General features: G+C 54.3%; 9 protein-coding genes across 9 annotated transcripts; 2 read left to right on the top strand and 7 right to left on the bottom strand.

Moving 5' to 3' along the window:
• Positions 1-350: 350 nt before the first annotated feature.
• CLAFUR5_11980 (Cys-Gly metallodipeptidase dug1) lies at positions 351-1,850 on the bottom strand (the record flags this gene model as incomplete). Its single annotated transcript, XM_047911128.1, has 2 exons — positions 351-494; positions 549-1,850. The coding sequence occupies 2 exons, from the start codon at positions 1,848-1,850 to the stop codon at positions 351-353; spliced, it is 1,446 nt and encodes a 481-aa protein (XP_047766826.1).
• Positions 1,851-2,172: 322 nt separating this feature from the next.
• Positions 2,173-2,964, top strand: CLAFUR5_11979 (Peptidoglycan-N-acetylglucosamine deacetylase; the record flags this gene model as incomplete). The annotated part of the gene is made up of 1 exon (XM_047911127.1): positions 2,173-2,964. One exon carries the CDS (start codon positions 2,173-2,175, stop codon positions 2,962-2,964), a length of 792 nt encoding a protein of 263 aa, XP_047767222.1.
• Positions 2,965-3,000: 36 nt separating this feature from the next.
• Positions 3,001-4,015, bottom strand: CLAFUR5_20192 (3-oxoacyl-[acyl-carrier-protein] reductase; the record flags this gene model as incomplete). Its single annotated transcript, XM_059463029.1, has 3 exons — positions 3,001-3,358; positions 3,452-3,717; positions 3,767-4,015. The coding sequence occupies 3 exons, from the start codon at positions 4,013-4,015 to the stop codon at positions 3,001-3,003; spliced, it is 873 nt and encodes a 290-aa protein (XP_059319127.1).
• Positions 4,016-4,265: 250 nt separating this feature from the next.
• CLAFUR5_11978 (uncharacterized protein) lies at positions 4,266-6,308 on the bottom strand (the record flags this gene model as incomplete). Its single annotated transcript, XM_047911126.1, has 1 exon — positions 4,266-6,308. One exon carries the CDS (start codon positions 6,306-6,308, stop codon positions 4,266-4,268), a length of 2,043 nt encoding a protein of 680 aa, XP_047767221.1.
• A 202-nt stretch (positions 6,309-6,510) lies between these two features.
• On the bottom strand, positions 6,511-7,432 carry CLAFUR5_11977 (uncharacterized protein; the record flags this gene model as incomplete). The annotated part of the gene is made up of 3 exons (XM_047911125.1): positions 6,511-6,927; positions 6,977-7,369; positions 7,430-7,432. 3 exons carry the CDS (start codon positions 7,430-7,432, stop codon positions 6,511-6,513), a joined length of 813 nt encoding a protein of 270 aa, XP_047767230.1.
• A 552-nt stretch (positions 7,433-7,984) lies between these two features.
• Positions 7,985-9,442, bottom strand: CLAFUR5_11976 (Nitrogen permease regulator 2; the record flags this gene model as incomplete). The annotated part of the gene is made up of 1 exon (XM_047911124.1): positions 7,985-9,442. One exon carries the CDS (start codon positions 9,440-9,442, stop codon positions 7,985-7,987), a length of 1,458 nt encoding a protein of 485 aa, XP_047767229.1.
• Positions 9,443-9,894: 452 nt separating this feature from the next.
• Positions 9,895-11,275, bottom strand: CLAFUR5_11975 (uncharacterized protein; the record flags this gene model as incomplete). The annotated part of the gene is made up of 2 exons (XM_047911123.1): positions 9,895-11,036; positions 11,089-11,275. 2 exons carry the CDS (start codon positions 11,273-11,275, stop codon positions 9,895-9,897), a joined length of 1,329 nt encoding a protein of 442 aa, XP_047767228.1.
• Positions 11,276-11,633: 358 nt separating this feature from the next.
• CLAFUR5_11974 (GPI-anchored wall transfer protein 1) lies at positions 11,634-13,315 on the bottom strand (the record flags this gene model as incomplete). The annotated part of the gene is made up of 2 exons (XM_047911122.1): positions 11,634-13,169; positions 13,220-13,315. The coding sequence occupies 2 exons, from the start codon at positions 13,313-13,315 to the stop codon at positions 11,634-11,636; spliced, it is 1,632 nt and encodes a 543-aa protein (XP_047767227.1).
• Positions 13,316-14,348: 1,033 nt separating this feature from the next.
• Positions 14,349-17,413, top strand: CLAFUR5_11973 (uncharacterized protein; the record flags this gene model as incomplete). The annotated part of the gene is made up of 2 exons (XM_047911121.1): positions 14,349-17,195; positions 17,249-17,413. The coding sequence occupies 2 exons, from the start codon at positions 14,349-14,351 to the stop codon at positions 17,411-17,413; spliced, it is 3,012 nt and encodes a 1,003-aa protein (XP_047767226.1).
• Between the last annotated feature and the right edge of the window lie 90 nt (positions 17,414-17,503).

Below are 17,503 nucleotides of genomic sequence, written 5' to 3'. Positions count from 1 at the left end.
AGCTGTTGTAGCAGCTCGGCTGGCTCCTTCTCAAACTGTCAGCGTGGAGCGACAGCCGGAACGGAATCCTTTGACATGTGAATGCTCATGATCGGTACAGTCAGCAGCTAGTAGATGAGGCCGGCGAGGGACATTTCGTTTGGTCTGATAGTAGATGAATCCGGTCTGCAACTTCTTGAGCATAATTGCACAACCTGTACAGAGGCACATCTTCAACAGTTTGGTACTGCCCCCAGATCTCGAAGCGCGGCTATAGTCTTTCTTGACTCTTCCAGCTCTATTTCTACAGACCGTCGTTTCATGATCATCGTTCGTGCACCAGTCTTAGGGTCGACTTTGGACGCGTGGTACTAGCCCTTCATCGGCTCTTCGGCGACATAGTGTAGGTAAGCACCCAACAGCTTGATGCCTTCAATGTAGTTTCTACGATCGAGCTTCTCGTTGATAGAGTGGGCGGCATCGGTCGAGCTACCCATGGGCAAGAGAAGGACGTTCTATCGAGTGTTAGCATAACACTTGACGCAGTGCGGGACGGTCCGATCACTCACCTTGCCAGTGGCTTGCTCAAAGGTCAGAGTCACTGGGATGGAGCCACCTTCTCTGGTAAGATCCGGCTTCACCTTCCAGACATCCTCAACAGCCTTGGCTGCAGCCGTAAAGTTCCAGTGGTTTGGCGATGCCACCCACCACTTACCAGCGTGCTGTAGGTGGCAGTTGATGGTATTCTTTGACTTGAGCGACTTGAAGACCTTGTCTACGTGTGCAAAGACGAGTCTGTCAACTTCGTGAGGCTCCATGTCAGGGACTGTCCTTATGCTGAACTTGCCGATAACCTTGGCAGGAATGACGGTCTTCGCGCCCGGTTGGGAAAAGGCACCTTCCACGCCGTGCAGCGACAGCGAAGGGAAACGCCAGCGACCCATGAGTGTACGCTCCTTGTCTGGGAAGATGGTTGTCTGACTGCCTAGCGACTCATGAATGTTGTCCATCGTGAATGCAATGTCCTTGTACAGTGACTGCTCTTCCTGGGTCAACGGAGCTACCAGCTCGTTGATGCCTTGAATCTGGATGTTGCCGTCTGTGTCCACTAAGCTAGCCATCACACGGACAAGGTCGGTCATTGGCTCCTGAGCTGTACCGCCGAAGACACCCGAGTGCAAGTCTTGACCAGGTCCCTTGATCTCAATGGAGTAGTAGCTGCAGCCACGGAGACCATAGGTCAGGCACGGCTTCTCCGTACCCAGCCAGTAGTTGTCGCTGATACACACGGCATCTGCGGCCTCGAAGAACTTGCCGGGCTTGCACTCTGCCATGATGAAGTCGTCGAGACCCTCTGAGCCGTACTCTTCCATGCCCTCGAAGCACATGAGCAGGTTCACGGGGAAGTCGATGGCTGCCTTCTGGTGTGCCTCGATGGCATTGACCCAGCCAAGCACTGGGCCCTTGTCGTCTGTGCTGCCTCTTCCATACATTCTGCCCTTGTCATCGATGCTGAGTTGGAATGGCTCTGTAGCCCAACCATCCTCCTTGCCGGCGGGCTGCACATCGTAGTGTCCATATACCAAGATGGTTCTCTTGCCCTCATCCTTCTTCGCTGGGTATCGGCCGATGACGGCGGGAGGAAGGTGGAGGTGCTCCTTGCCAGGCTGCCTTCCTAGATCGCGCGCTTCCATGTGTGCACCAAGCTTCTCGAGCTCGCCCTTGAGGAAGTGGCCCATCTTGACGACATCTTGCCGCCTCTCCTCGTCGGCGGAGATGGAGGGGATGGCCACAGCTTGTCGGAGACGCTCGATGAAGGGCTCGGCGAGGGAGTCGACCTGCTTGTAGTATGACTGCAGATTGGGTGCCATGCTGGGCGAGGGGGCTGTGCGATGCAGGTAAGGCCAGATAGGTGCAGTAGAGCTGTAGCGGGAATGTATGGTTGTACGTGTCTTACACAGGTGACTGTTTCTGAAGAGTTGCAGTGGGTTGTCCCTCGTACCTCCTACGTCGACACACGAGCAGCCGACATGGAAGCAACACGACAGTCCTCACCCCACCACACGTCTCATCAACTGCAGGGACATCCAGGTGCCCGCCTTCGCTTCTCGCTCTAGCTTCTACCTGCCTCCTACCTAGTGGCTCTTTTGGCACGTTCCGACATACAGCACACTATACCGACATGGCACCGTGATGCCGCTCTTCTCTCCCTTCTTCCGCCTGCCTGGGCGCTGGAGGAGCAGGAGTGCCCGGAAGCGGCGCATGGCAGTCCAGACCACCGTCCTGATTGTCATCCTACTGCTCGTGCTCCCGCTCTACATCATCTACAAGCCGCCAAACGTCGTCATCGGCTACTTCCAGAATCGCTTCCCGCATGTGCTGTTCCAGATCAACACGACCAGGAAGATCATTGCCCTGACCGTTGACGATGCGCCCAGTCCGTACACCCGCGAGATCCTCGACATTTTGAAGGCGAACGATGCATCAGCGACCTTCTTTGTCATAGGCGGACAAGTACCACAGCACGAGGGACTACTGGAGGACATTGTCAACGCTGGACACGAACTGGCCAACCACGCCATGCACGACGAGCCAAGCATATCCTTGACCAGCTCTGAGCTCAAAGAACAAATCGATCACGTCGACAGGTACATCGATTCGGCTTACACAGCCGCTGGCAAAGAACGTGCAGCACACTACTTTCGACCTGGGTCTGGTTTCTTCAGCGAACGAATCCTCGAGGTGGCTACCACGGCAGGCTACAGGACCATTCTTGGAAGCATTTACCCCCACGACCCTTTTATCAGTGCGTGGTGGCTTAATGCATGGCACATTCTGAGCATGTACCGGCCCGGCGCAGTCATCATCTGTCATGATCGACGTTCGTGGACTGTGCCGATGTTGAGCAAGGTGGTGCCTGCTTTGAAGAAGAAGGGCTATGAAGTGCTATCTGTCTCGAAGTTCTTGGAAATGGCGAAAACCTGAAGGATGCCACCAAAGATCTTGGAGTGTTTAATTGCACTATCCACCCATATCAGGTTGTCCAGTCGAATTGGTCACTGCTCCATCAACCACAATTTCCTGGCCACTGACATAGCTTGCTTCGTCTGAACAAAGATACAGTGCCGCATGTGCGACATCCCAAACCGAACCCATCTTGCCGGTAGGAAGCTGTGCGTCCCGGACTTTGCGATATCCCTCCTGGTCACCACCGGCATACTTGTCCGCGAGCACACTTACCAGGGGTGAATTGATCAAGCCTGGCACGACAGTGTTCAGCCTAACCTTGCCACCTGTGCGCTGTGCATACATGACGGCGGTAGTCTTGGTGAAATGGATGATCGCCGCCTTGGTCGCGGCATACCCTACCTGTGGCTTTCTAAAAGACAGAACCGCGTCAGCTTTGTCGACGAAGCACATGGCAATATCGCGATAGCATGTGTGTGCCATCCGGCAATACCCAGAGACGTACCCAACGTATCGCAGACCAGCTATGGAGGAGACGTTCAGGACCACGCCGCCAGTGCCCTGCTTCTCCAGTATTGGCAGTACAAGATGGCACATCAGATATACGGACTTCAGGTTCACATCCGTCTGCATGTCCCATATCTCCTCGGTCAATTCTGCCGGCCCACCTGGTTCTGATTTGCCGACATTATTGATCAAAATGTCTATGCGACCATGCTTCTCCATACAGGCATCGTCGAAGGCTTGGCATGCCTGCTTCTTGGTGACGTCCTACGGATGTCAACATCGAAGATCCTTCCGATGTAGTCAACGCACTTACGGTACTTTGCTGGATCACATCCACAATGCTCCGGCCTTGCTTTCTCGAAGGATGATTTCTCACTTCAGCCTCGTCCCTGATCATATCCGCCGCTCGATTCGCTGCTTCTAGGTTGATATCGCAGCCAAAGATTGTGGCTCCCTGTCGCGCCATTGCAGATGCCATGGCAGTTCCATTTCCGTAACCTTCGCCTACAGCACCAAGGCCTGTAACAAGGACGACTTTGTTGGTGTAATCGAAAACTGGCATTGGTACAAGGTGTGAAAGGATCGAAGCAGGACGAAAGTCAGCCACAACGACACCGCTGTCAGTGTATGTTACAAAGACTTGTAGCGCAACCGAGCACTTGAATGTCTTCCGCAATGCTGCTCGAACAATGCATCTGCGGGGCAAGTCGAAGCGATGTCGGCTCGAAGGCTGTTCGTGCCTGAGGCAGTAGATGCACCTTCTAACACATGGCCGATCAAGGGTGGATAGAAGCTGACGCCCCTGACACCTTTTAACTTGACTCATCATCCTCATCGGAATCATCGTCTCCACTTTCGTCCTGGCTTTCGTCCTCGGATTCGTCTGTATTGTCCTCTACTTCAGCCTCGCTCTCGTTGGCGTCTTCATCCGGCAGGACGAGATCGGTCCCTGGCATTCCGGCTTCTAGCATTAGGTCTTCACGAAGCGGCCATCTCTGCACTCTCAATTGCAGTTCGAACTGCCTCGGAACGGTCTCAGTGAGAATGTCAAAATCTCTCATTTCGCCAGCATGATCAAGGTCTCCGCCACCAGGCCCGGTGTATTGGAGGATCATTGTTTGCAGGTCGTCCAGGTTTGGCCTGTCGCTCGGGTTCCAGGCCAAGCACGAACGGACATTATCACGCAATTCTTTGCTGTAGACGAGAGCCACCGCGTCGAACTCTGGGACTTGGTGTGGTTGTGGATTGACATATGTATCAGCCATGTTCATGAGCTGAAGCATTGTCTTTCCAATACCCCAAATACTCGTCTTGTGGCCGAGCTTTGCAGGATCTCTTGGTCGACCCAAGTCGTCCACGGCAGCGTTGTACGTGTGGAGATGCTCGGGGGCCATGAAGCCTGTCGTGCCTAAACCGACATAGCCCGACGGATTGAAAGGATCGTCGTCCGACGTGAACAGACACAGGCCAAAGTCACCGAGTTTCGGCGTAGGATATGGCGCGAATGTTTCGACGGATCTCTCCCCCAAGAAGATATTCCCTGGCTTGATGTCGCGGTGTACTATGGTCTTTTTGCCCTCTAAACTGACATCATTTGTGTTTTTGCACTCCAGGCTGGTGGCAGCTTGCACGAGACTCTCGAAACAATGCCATAAGAATGGTTCGGGCAGTTTGATGTTATCCAGGTTGTCGTCAACGCGCTCGAACTCCTCCGGGAACTCGTCTTGGCGAACTTTATTGAAGCCAGCAACGTCCCACAAGGTCATATACGGACAGAACTCCATGAAGATTCTGTACATGCGGTTCGACCAATGTGGTGCCCACTCCACCATGGACACGGTCTTGTCGCTGTGCGCTTCGTCTCTCAGTACCCGCATCGCATGAACCTCAGTTGGAACGCGGTCCTCTATGTCGAAGACATTGCCGACCCAAGCTGCCGCAGATGTCCAATCGGTCGCGCTGAGCCATATGTCCTTGACTGCCATCCTCTCTACAACTTGGCCCCCGCGAGTCACTCGTGCCCAAAGATTGACGTGGCCTTGGCCTCCACTGCCCAAGGGCCATCCACCGTTCCAGCCGTCTCTTGCTAACAACATCTCCTCGGGAGTCTGTTGCAGTGCCAGGGCTTGTCGTTGGGCCGCAAGTTGTTCGAGCTGTGTGTCGTCTCCGATTACACCCACTTGAGCAGCGTCAGGTGTCAATTGCCGCAGCCTCACTTGTACTGCTTCGCGGTTCTCGAGCCAGAGATCACGAAGAGCACTTGCCCAGTAGAGACTCGGCCCTGGATAGATCGCTCGCCCGAGCCGATACTGCAGATGGATCAGGACCTCTATGCTTCGAATCGCTGCGTCCATACCAGTCATATAAGCTCGATAAGTCTGTTCTTCTTCTTGTGGCGTTGTCCACTCTTCCGCCGTCAAGCCACGGTGGAGGGCTGCCACATCATCTATGCAATCGTAGACCAAGTCTAGCGCTCCGGTGACCGTGGCCTTGTTGTCCCCGAGTTTCCTCCAATCGACGCTGATATTCTGGATTAATCGTTTTCGACGTCGTAGGGGAGGCGATTCATTGTATACCGTGGTCATGTGTTTCACCCAACGGGACCACGGCGTGCCTGCTCGAACCATGTTGGGGGCCAATGCTTCTGCGCCGATGAGTGCTACTACAGTATGCGTCAGAATCTCGTGGTCCTCTTTGCGAGGGTTGTCTGTGTGCGGGAGAGATAGAGAAACAGAAAGAGCGGTAGTGTAACAAAGACGGCCGCTCTTTGTCTTCATTGTTAGACATAGGTGCTTACACGGCGGGGAACAAAGAGGCCCGGCCGCTGGCCTGTAGATCTTACCTGATGATGACATCAAGTGGGCAATGGCATGTCGTGAATCAAGTGCATTGCTTGTTCCATACTCATGCTAATCTGTGGCAGTTCATGTCTTGTAGACTCCAATCAAGTGCGCCAACGACCGCCAATGACCGTCTAAAAGTCCTTTGTGTGCACCTTGCGATTTGCGTCCATCATGCTGTGACCTCTCCCCGGGCTACCATAACTACAGGTTGCAGCTAACCTTGTCGTTGGCTCCTCTCCTCCCGCACCTGCGCGGCGTACTTCTCGTTCGCCCTGACCTCCTTACCAGTCCTCTTGCCGAATATATTGGGGTTTGGCTTCGTGACACGGCCCTGCTTGATAGCGTTGAGTGCAGTGCGCTTCTCTTCCTTGGGCTTCTGGTCCAGAGTGAGCTTCTGGTCGAGCGTGGGCTTCGGGCGATGGGGTGGCGTCTCGAGCTCGAGTGAAGTCTTCCGCTTATTCGCATGCTGCTTCTCGATCTCGAAGACCTTTCCCAAGTACTTGCCAAGGCCGTGGCCGGTCTTACCCGCCAAAGAGCCTTGCTTGAACGCAGTACTACGCTCTTTCAAGCCCAGTCCATGTATCTGGAGAAATTCTGTGCAGGCCTTGGTCGCCGTCTCGAGATCACATGCCTGCTTGGCGTTAGTGACATACCCACAACATCCAGATGGCACTACTCACCAGCATAAACTCGCTCACCATTGTCTTATTGACCCTCATCTCCAAGCGATCCAAGCGTTGCAAAATAGCTGCCTCTGTCAGACATGCAGCGAGTCTAGGTTGGCCCTCACTGGCTATGCTGAGGTCGACGATGGCGCTGTGGTCGCCGGGTGAGTAGTCGAGCTTGTTGAGTGCGACAGTCGAGCTGCCCTTCTGGTAAATGGCAAAGTCGCGCGGCTGGATGCGGTAAGGAAAGACCTCCTCGAGCGGCTGACGGAAGTTGCCCTCGGCTTCGTTGATCTTTGCGATGACGAGCTGCTCCGGATCGGTCACTCGTAGGGAGCGGACTGCCTCCCCTGTGGCGACAGCAGCTTTGCGACCTGCCACAAGTGCGTCCATGGGTGCAAAGGTCTTCTGTGACATGATGCGATCAGCTCCTTGACCCGCGAACGTATCCTATTACGCGATTCTTACCATCTTGCTTCAACACGATGAGGTAGCACGTTCAGATCATGAAGTGCTGACTGTAACCTCGAATGTTGCAAAAGTGCTGTGCGAGAGACTCGATCGCGTTGTTTTGTCGCGCGTTGAGCAACAAGAATGTTGGTTGACTCAAGCAAGATCGGAAGAAGTGCTTTTATGGCGCGAGCGTGTGATCTTGCTTCGCGATCCATTCACCTCGCTAAGCGCACAGCAACCCCGGTCTCTTGCCTGTGACTTCTGTGTTCACTTTCCGGCATGCAGTGCCTCAGGAATCGGATCCGATCACTATCCAGCGACGAGGCAGGAACACAGCACAGAGGTACATTTCATGCTCATGCACTCGAGTATCATTTTGCTTATTGCAGCGCAGCAAGTCCTGATGCCCCTACAGCACTACGAAGTCCACTCTTGTGAGCCTGAACGCTGACTTGCTGGACAAGCCGGGATAACAGAGTAACTTTGTGGCGAAGTCACTGGCTCGCGCTCTCTTTTGAGCATGTCACCACCAAGGGTCGCAGAGACCTTCAGTGCAGCCCGGGACAGACTTCACTTATTGAATAGCACCACATCCCCTAATCGGCCACTCCTCAACCGCTCCACAACTTTTCTCTCACTCATATGCATCTCCACACAAATCTGATCCATACAATGCCCCCCGTCAAGATAGCTCCTTAACCTCTCATCCTCTTCCGACCTGACATGATCAGCACTTTTGTAGCTTCGTCCCAAACCCGCAGGTGGAGGGGCGGAAGGTGGTGTTGCCCAACCAGAGGTCAGAGCAGCTCTCCTCCAAGCGCGATGATACTCCCGGGCAGCGGCATCCTCACTCGACCTAGGCTTTGACTTTGAAGTTGAGCTTCCGGAGCGCTTCTTTTCGGCTAGCGGTGAGGTCGGATGCTGCGGTTCCAAGGCGAGGGCAAGCTTGTGGACTCTGCGGAGGAAGCCCTTGATGATGCCGAAGGTGATTAAGCGTCGGGTGTCGACGCCGGTGAGTCGGTCCCGATGGGTCAGACAGTATTCGTGGAGTTGGAGGCCAGGGTGCAGAAGTGTATAGAGCTCGACCACCTGTTGTCTCGTCGGTGGGACATCTTTCTCCAGATCCTTGCCTTCTAGGTGTGGAGCAGTAGCCCCAGTGCTCTTGGTGATATAATACCTACATTCGTCCTGCAGCTCTTCGTCGTTTAGAAGAACGGTTACAGTCTCCGTGCATGCATAGATTGCTTGGAAGTGGAAGATGTCCAGCAGTGTAGCTCTACCATGATACACCAGCTCTTTCACGACACGCTTCACCAACTTAAGCTCCACATCTGCCAGCTCAGCAATCTTCTGCACGTGCTTGATGCCATCAATGTATGTATGTATCCTTTTCAACGTCAAATCCCAAGTCCACACCTCCCGAGACGGCAAGTCTCTGATAAGCAGCGGCACGTCCCACGCCCTGACTTTGGGCGAAGCTGACCTCGCAGCTTCGAGCCGTAGATTGAGCACATTGGCGTCGTTGATCCTGACACTACACTCTCCATATGTATTCAGACCTTCGAAGACGTCTCTGAGCAAGCCATGCACCTGACCGAGTCCATCCACAGGATATCCCTCATCACCCGCCCACTTCAAGCCAGCAATCTTCTCCTCTTGTTGCAAGAAGCAGTGATCGTCCTCGGCAGACGTCAAAAACCTCGCTGTTTTCCGTACAATTGGATCCCACAGGGTCGCATCATCATCTTCACCTAGCACGAAGCAGATGTTGAAGGTGAATCTGTTCCGATGGTAGTCCTCATGCTCCAGGCTGACCGGGAAAGCCAGCACGCGATGACGATCTACACAGATGCCAAGCGGCTGATTACACAGGTCGTATGGCGGGATGATGTAGGCGGAAATCTCGCTCCATTTGATGAGCGTGTCGTTCGGTCGTGATGTTGAGACGATGGACGAGGGCGGATACTGGTGGATCACTGAGGGACCGCGTTCGGGATGGAAACGAGCGTAGAACACTGCCCGCAGCATTGTGGTGAAGTTGGTGGCCCGCAGGCCTTCTGATCTGATGCATTCACATCATAGCAGCGATTCGGAGAGCGAGAGCACTTCAAGCATTGTGGTAAGGTTATCATTAGAGTGCCTGACAGCACGTGGGAAGCCATCGACGGCCTAAGCTCCGGTCTGCTTTCAGACACGCTGAATGGCGGACGGTGAGCGGGAGCTAACGGCTGCGCAGTGCTAACATTTAGAGATAGTACCAAGCATCATTAGGGTTGTAGACCGAATAACTATCTTGACAATCAGTTCCGTGTCATCATGGCAAAGGAATACATGGCCAGCGAGGGCTCAGAGCTGATGACTCTGCTTCGTTGACCAACGCGTGTACCCTTCCGACCGCTCCGAGTATGAAGCGGACAACTATAGCCCCTCCAACTTTATCACAGCCACCGGGCTCCAGGAGGCGACCTGTGCTCTACAGCTCACTGCGGCTGAACACTATCCATCCTGACCAACGCTATAGCCTCTGGATCCTCCTTCACAACTGCACTCTCATTTGTCAACAGCTTCACCTCCTCTGCCAAAATTTCCCTGGTGTACTTCATGCCAACGAGCTCATACACCATAATCATCCGACAGACCACAGCACTTGCCAGGTATCTCGCGATGATCTTCAATCCGTCCAGAGGTCCAACGAAGAGGATGCTCGAGAACATGAGTGTCCCGAATATGTATACGCAGATCGTGCCGCTCCTTACAACCCACGTGGCCATCCAAAGCGTTCGAGACTCACGACGAATCTCGAGGTACAGTCTCTTGTCATGTTCATGTTCCTTGAAAAAGAAGAACTCCAGAGGCAAGAATGCGTGCTTGAACCATCCCCGGAAGGTAGGCTTATAGAGCATGTCTTCTGTGCCGGTGAGCATTTCTCCCTCGGACTCCTCTGCTTCCAGTAACCACTGCCAAAATACCGGCATACCGAATCTGCTCTTTCTCCTAGCTGGCTTAACGTCTGATCCAGTCGTGACCGTAGGCCGTATCTCCCACGTCCGGACACGATTTCGAACAACCAAGCTGCCCATGATGTATATGGCCAAAGCGAGCAGAATGTACAGCCCAGGTAAATAAATAGCTGCAGGCGACATCGCAAAGATAGCTGCCCGACCAAGCTCAGCAGTGCACAGCCCTATGTTGACCACCGCGCCGGTAGCGAAGATGTATTGAGATATAGACACGACGACCGCGATTATCTTGCGACGGCGATCGTCTTCGGCAATGTGCATGAACGATGGCCACTGCAATTGGTGGCCAGGTCGAGACAGGACTCTGAGGATCTCTTCCGAGTCGAAAGCTCGGACGGAGTCTGTACCGACAGCAGGAGTTGCTGCACTCAGAAGGAAGGCCAAGAATGGTCGCTGTAATGCCAGGAGTCCGGTTTCGATCGTGGAAGAACCAACTTGACTGACTACAGTTGGGAGAAGTCCAAGCAAGATACCGGTAGAGGCCATTTGGGACTTCAGGAACTCCGACATGTCGTCAAGAAGACAGCTCAGGACCGGCTGCATGTAGCAAGATTCACATCCTGCATGGGTCTCGTTGCCGTCTGCTGTTCTGAGCATTCCGACTGTACTTTGTCAGGTATCGTGACAAGACAACTTTTCAGGGTGAAGACTGACCGGGGTCTACCACGTAGTCATCGTATTGTGCTTTACAAGTCTCGTTGATAGCCTTGCTCAGCTGCTTCCTGTACTGAGGGTACCAATGAAGGAAGTGCTCTCTTCCATGCGCCGGGTCGGCAGACAGTGCGATTGCTGAGTGGCCAAAGAGTAACAACACAGCCAGACAACATTGTGCCGGTGCCATCAGCGCGAAGTCGTGTGTTGACCAGCAGCATATTGTCGCGCATCGGTATCGTCTTTGTATTCTCGATACCAAAGGACGATGTGGAAGTACACGCAGGGAAGCTCAAAAGCCATAAGCGACCTGCATAGAGGCCGCTGTACTTGACCTAGGCTTTGCTTAGCGAGCGTATAGCAACATGGACACGAAGCCAAGGCTGTCTACAGCGCTCACGGTGGCGAAGAATCTTCAGCTCGCTTACCGTACGGCGCATGACCATGACCAAAGTGTGCTACCATGGTGGCAAGCGAACTCTCTCGAATACAGATTGCGCTGGCGATGATGTGTTGTGTAGTGCAGACAGCTACTTCGAGTATATGGCCTATAGCTTTATCGATATATCGTAATGGTCAAGTGCTAGCGCAACACTGCACAAGGTCGCCATGTATGCCACGAGTACCACCATGGAAGAGATGTCGCTCATATGTAATGTGGGCATTGTCATGTTCACAGCGCCGGTGAGCAGATTCGCCAGCAGAAACAAGGCCAGACCATTGCGGTTGAAAGCATGCATGACTCTGCTTGTGGCATCCCGTACTCGGTGTCGTTCCTCCGTCTTCGTCTTCGCATCGTAGAGGTACGGAAAGAACACGCGCTCGATGAGGCAGAAGAGCAGAAGCTGCGCCGTGTTGAAGGAACAGACCCAGCAGATGTAAGCGAGATTGGCCATGCGTCGCGAGACAAACAGTCGTGGACCATATTTCCACATCGCCCATCCTGCGAAAATAAACCAGAGTCCGGTCCACATGGCCAGACGAGGAAGTGTTGTCTTGGGTAGCTCTGGCTTCAATTGAGGCATTGGCATAGGTGCTGCCTCTTTCTTTTGTGCGTCTTCCGCGGAACCACCGATCACGGATGCAAGCCATTCAGCATCTTCGTCCAAAGGGTCTTTCTTCAGGAAAGCAAGTCTCGGGTCCTCCGGTTCTGGGTCTCGAGGCAGAATGTTTAAGCCAATGCCCATGCCAGCGATGAAGATTGCAAGGTACCCGATGAAAGAAAAGATGCCTTCTCTGTTCTGCGACAACAGATCACCAGGAATGCGCTCGGAAAGGATAATGTAGCGCTTCATGTCTGGCACACAGAACAAAATCAATTCGTACCCAATGGCGAGAGCAAACGCAAAGAACCCGCAAGAGTTGATAAGTCGCAGTAGTGGCTCCAGTATGGCGACGGCGGGTCCGAGAAGGGCGAGTGTGAAGAAGAAGTTCCAATGCACGCCATACTCGCTGACATGCTCGGCATAGTCGAGACTTTTAACGCTCAGAAGCCGACCAATGCCAAGTGCGAAAAGCGGAAGGGAGTGGCGCATCGCGGTCCTCAAGCGAGCAATGAGCGATCGGCTACCAACGTGATTCTCCTTGAGTTGAGGACGAGCTGAAATGACTCCTGCGGCGAAGACGAAAGAGCCCACACCCATGTCCATCAGGGAAGTTCCAAAAGATTCCGTCTTGGCAAAGCGGCGTGGGAAGACTGCAGGGAAGTCTACGGCTAAAATGCAAGCACAAGTGATGATCATCATCGCTCCGCGGTAGGTGGTAACAAATGGCTTGACAGGTAGGGCATCCAGGTCATCCTTGATTTCGTCCTTCTTGCCCTCCACAGGTTCCACACCAGGCTTTTTGGAAGTCTGCTTCGTCTTCTGTGCAGCCTTCTCAGCTTCCGTGCTGGGCTGCAAGTAGGCTGCCAGCGCCGGCAGGATAAGTAGACCATTAAGGATTTGTGGTGCTCCAGAGTAGACCGTGGTAGCGAACAGGATAGCGCAACACTGGATCAGGAAGTCGGTGAATGCGGCTGCAAACGTGTATGGTTTGAAGAAGAGCTGCCTCGACTGTAGCATAGCCCAGAGAAAGGCGGCCGCCTGCATAACGAATTAGCTTTGTAATCTTCCTAAGGGAATCGTCGACGTGCAGGAGCCACCAAGGCGACATGGTTGATTTCCCATATGCCTCCACCACCCAAGAACGACACCGAAGCCTCCTTCTGCGCTTTGTATTCCGGAGTCATCTTCGCAATCGTTGTAAGTTGACTTGAAGATGATCACGAAGAAAGTCAAGAAAATACGTTGTAGAAGTCGATCGGAAATGAAATTGATAGCGCCGGTTCGTAGCTTCCGATCCTTGAGGACCCTGAGAGCTGCCGGCCGGTTGTTGCTGCGCGATTAACGTGCGGCAGGTGCGACTTCACTTTGCATCCTTCACGTCTTCACTTCGCGTCTTTCACCTCCTTGGCCCCGTTGCGCAACTCCATGGGTATAGACACGACTCGCGGCAGCGCTGGCGAACGTAATGTACTGTCGACGATGTTGGGCGCCGACGTAAGCGAAAGAATAGCAAGATATTGTAGACACCCGCGGAGCGATGGCATGCTGCAACGCGCAGTAGCATAGATGGATGCAGGAAAGCGCCGATACCAGGGCATTTGACGGTGGTATTGTCGTACAAGACGGGAAGGCGCAGCCCGATGATACCGGTACCAGAGTCATGTCGACTGCAGATACCCGCTACATGCCTCCCATGGTGGGAAGGACGAGGACAATACCTACACCGACGGCACCAGGTACAGAAAGAGTTTGTAAGCAGATCCATGATAGGCATACCTACAATTCCAGATAGTGAGTGATAACTTGCTGCTTCGCACGTCGATAAAGACATGGCGGTGTTCATGGGGGAGCATCCTGCAGCCAAACACTGATCCCTGTCCGACCGTTGGCGACACTCCCCCAGCAGACAGCACGATGTGACAGCAAACGCGATCCGAATCCCAACGATGATAGCCGTAATGAAGCAGTGAGGTCTCCTTTCGAGACTTCGCCAACAGACTTGACTGACTTTCCTGTTCGTTCCGTGTTGTTCTGCCATCTCGAGTCTGAAGTGCTGCCACCACAGACGGGACCTAACACATGCTAAACTCTGTCTCTCGCCTCGTCGAGTCGCGTTTCTAGCATCGATCGACCCCGCCACGCCACGCTGTTCCGTCGCCCGCTGGAGAGCCGCTCAGCTTTCAAGACGCCTACTTCACCTTATTGTTGGCGACAACAATGGCACTCGCCAGCCGCGACGCGAACGCCCGCTCGCCACACTTCTTCGCAAGTCGCATCGCTGTCCGCCGCGCCTCACCCTACATGGAGGTGTCGAGCGACGAGAACACATCGCCACCACCGCGAAAGGTGTCGCCGCCATCACAGAAGCTACTCGCACCAACACAAGCATCCTCCTCAAAGAACACCCCAATGCAGTCGTCCAAGCTGCCACGCAGCAGAGGACCCAGTCCATCTTCGATACCACGCGTCATTGCGCAAGAGACCGCGACACCACGCACCTTTCTCACCAACAAGCCACTGCCATCACGCCCTGTGGCCTCTTTCATCAATACAGCCAGCCCGTCGAAAGACAGCCGATGTCTGCTAGATGCCAGCGAGAAGCCGCTCGAGATCTCTCTAGGAGGCACTCGATACGCATATCCTGCACTCACTCCTCGATCCGTCAGCACACCGCAGCAGCACATCAGCACGGTAGCCAAGCCCCGCAAGTCAACGCCAAGCTCTATACCTCGCAGGGTGTCTGCTACTGCTGGCATGGTGGCTGCAGCTAGCGAGATGACCAAAGTCTTTGCCGGCAGCGGTCTCAGAGACAGCAAGATGTCCACTGCGTCCTCCACGTCCTCGTTTGTGAGTGCCTCCGAGTCGAAGTCCGCCGATGTGCAGGTCGAAGGATTCCCTCACAATGCATCAGCTGCTGCTCGCGTACAGCGCGCGAGCCCTCCTTCGAGTGCACATGAGCACTCATATGGCAGCCGCGACCCAAGCACCTCCATGCTCCCTAACAGGAAAGAGTCCCTGCGTGCACGCATCAGCCACGGCACTTTGAAGCCAGCTACCAAAGGCTCCCTGGAGAAGACTACGGGCTTCACGGACTTTACGAAAGGCTCCATGCCGCCAACGCCTGAGTCAAACCCAGCGACCCGATCTCCTTCAAGCTTCTCTCAACTCAGACAGCCCAGCGGCCCTAAGGCGTTGGTGTCTGCACGAGCCAGCTCCCCGGATAACACACCATCCCGTCAGCGCGAGACTTCATCTCGTCTTCCCATGCGTCAGGGCACAGCTGTCGACCACAAGCTTTCGGGTGTCGCTAAAAGCCCGTCACTTGAGGCTCGCAGCAAAGTTTCGCCACACACATTCAAAGTGCTCGGCCAAGGTATCAAGCGTCGAGAACTGCAGCGTTCAAATACCAACGCCAGCACTGCCAGCAACGTCTCTGCAATTTCTAGAGTACAACAGACTGCCGATGCCATGCAAGGGACCCAGGCCCATCCTACTACTCCAAACACGGAGCCAGCACGCAGCGCTTCGCCTGAAGATGACTCTACGACACCAGTCTCCCGTATGTCGAGTCTGAGTCGTAGTCTGAGGTCCCTTGATGAAGATGGCATACCGAAGATTTGGGGTGAGGCAGAGTCCAGGTTCGCGAGAGCGCCACCGTCATGCAGTCCCTTCACTGGCCCTCTGCAGACGATTCACTCACAAGCTGCGCTTCCGCTGGCATCAGATGCTTCCAGCTCGACGCTCGTCAACGAGATCCCTTCCGACATTCCTCAGCTCAACGCTTTCCCGGCCCCACCGTCGATCATCCAGCAGCAGGGCGTTGCCAGACTGGAAGGAAGTGCCTGCACTGCTGTACACCATTCGGCCGACTCACAAGACTCCTATGCCGAGACTGATACTCAACTGCGACGTACACTATCGAAGCTCAATGGCGAAGGCTCGCCTCCGAAGACGGTCGTCGATGAGCAGGGCTTCAACTCCATGTTCAAGGGCATGCACCTGAAGCAAGGCAGAGATGCTCCAAAAATCTCCTCGATCTGTGCAGAAGCTGCCAACGCTGAATTGTATCTGCAACGCGGACAGCAAGAGCCACGTACGTCTCGTGTCACTTTCAGTGACATGCCTGAGCGCAGCAGTATACAGCCAGATCCCAAAGCACCAAGTCAACCTGCAAACACATCCCAAGCTCACCACATGCCGACAGCCAGCAAATGGTCCGCTAGCACACCTTCCGCCTTGGGAACATCTGCTGGCTCGAACGATCTGCCCACGCCTACCGCCATCGTGCCTGAAATTCCAGCTAAAGATCCAAATCGGTCGATCGGCTACATTTCGAGTAACGAAGTAGGACTTCAGATGTCCGGGAAGCGCAGGACGGGCCAGAGCGTAGGACACTCCAGCCGCAACTCTTCTCCTACCCTCGGCCTTGGCAAGCATCCCAAAGGCAGTGTTAAGAACGCGAGGGCACAGATTGCAGAACGCACCGGGAACTTCGCACGACCGACCGCCTCAGCCGAGTCTAAGAAGACTAGTAGGAGCCCACGTGCTTCTACTGTACCGTCTGTGCCACCCCATGATCACCAGCGAGGCCGCGACAGTCCAAATGGACCTACAGCAGTGAAAGCGACCTCTCCCGATCAGGCAAAACCTGTCAGATCGCGCTCAAAGAGCCGACTTGTCTTCGACAAGTTACACGGCATTCTCAAGCGCGATAAGAAGGTCCAGCATGCTCCAGTACCACCTTTGCCAACCCCATCAGTACCTCTTGATGAGCTCAGGCGGGCAGCGCCAAGCCCGGTGATACGTATCAGTCGCAACGACAGCCGCCGTGTACGGACTTCGAAGAATCTGTCAAAGTCCCCGTCTTGGCCTCAGTCCAAGCGAGACTCGAGAGCTACCGTAGCATCTCTTGCCAGCGGTGCTATTCTGGGCGAAGAAGATGCCCGTGCTTCGGACAGCAGTGATCAGTCCAGCTCGGTCAAGTCATTGGTGGACAAAGTTATGAAGAAGGCAGACCTCGAGATCAACCCGGAACGCAAGCATCGTATGCTGACTTTCGCCATGGTGAGTACTTGTTGTCTACAACGTAGTGGCACTTGACTAATTTCACTTGCTAGTCCCTTCTCGAGTCCGTACAGGCCACTGCTCAGGCAGCCATATCCGCAGAGAAGGCTAAGAACGCAGCAGTCGAGGCGGAGTTCTGGTACTCCAAAGCTCTCAAGGGATCTAACATGATGGAGGCACTTGCCAACGGCCTTGTGGCAGGCGCGACCCGACATTAATCATAGTACCGCGTGGGTTTCATTTTGCAAGCATGTTGAGGTCAAGGTGCAGGATTGGGCGTTATGGGGGCAAAAAAGATGAGGTTCAGC

Source organism: Fulvia fulva, chromosome 10 (genome assembly GCF_020509005.1).
Source record: "Fulvia fulva chromosome 10, complete sequence".
NCBI lineage: Eukaryota > Fungi > Ascomycota > Dothideomycetes > Mycosphaerellales > Mycosphaerellaceae > Fulvia > Fulvia fulva.
This window is presented reverse-complemented; position numbering and strand designations above follow the sequence as displayed.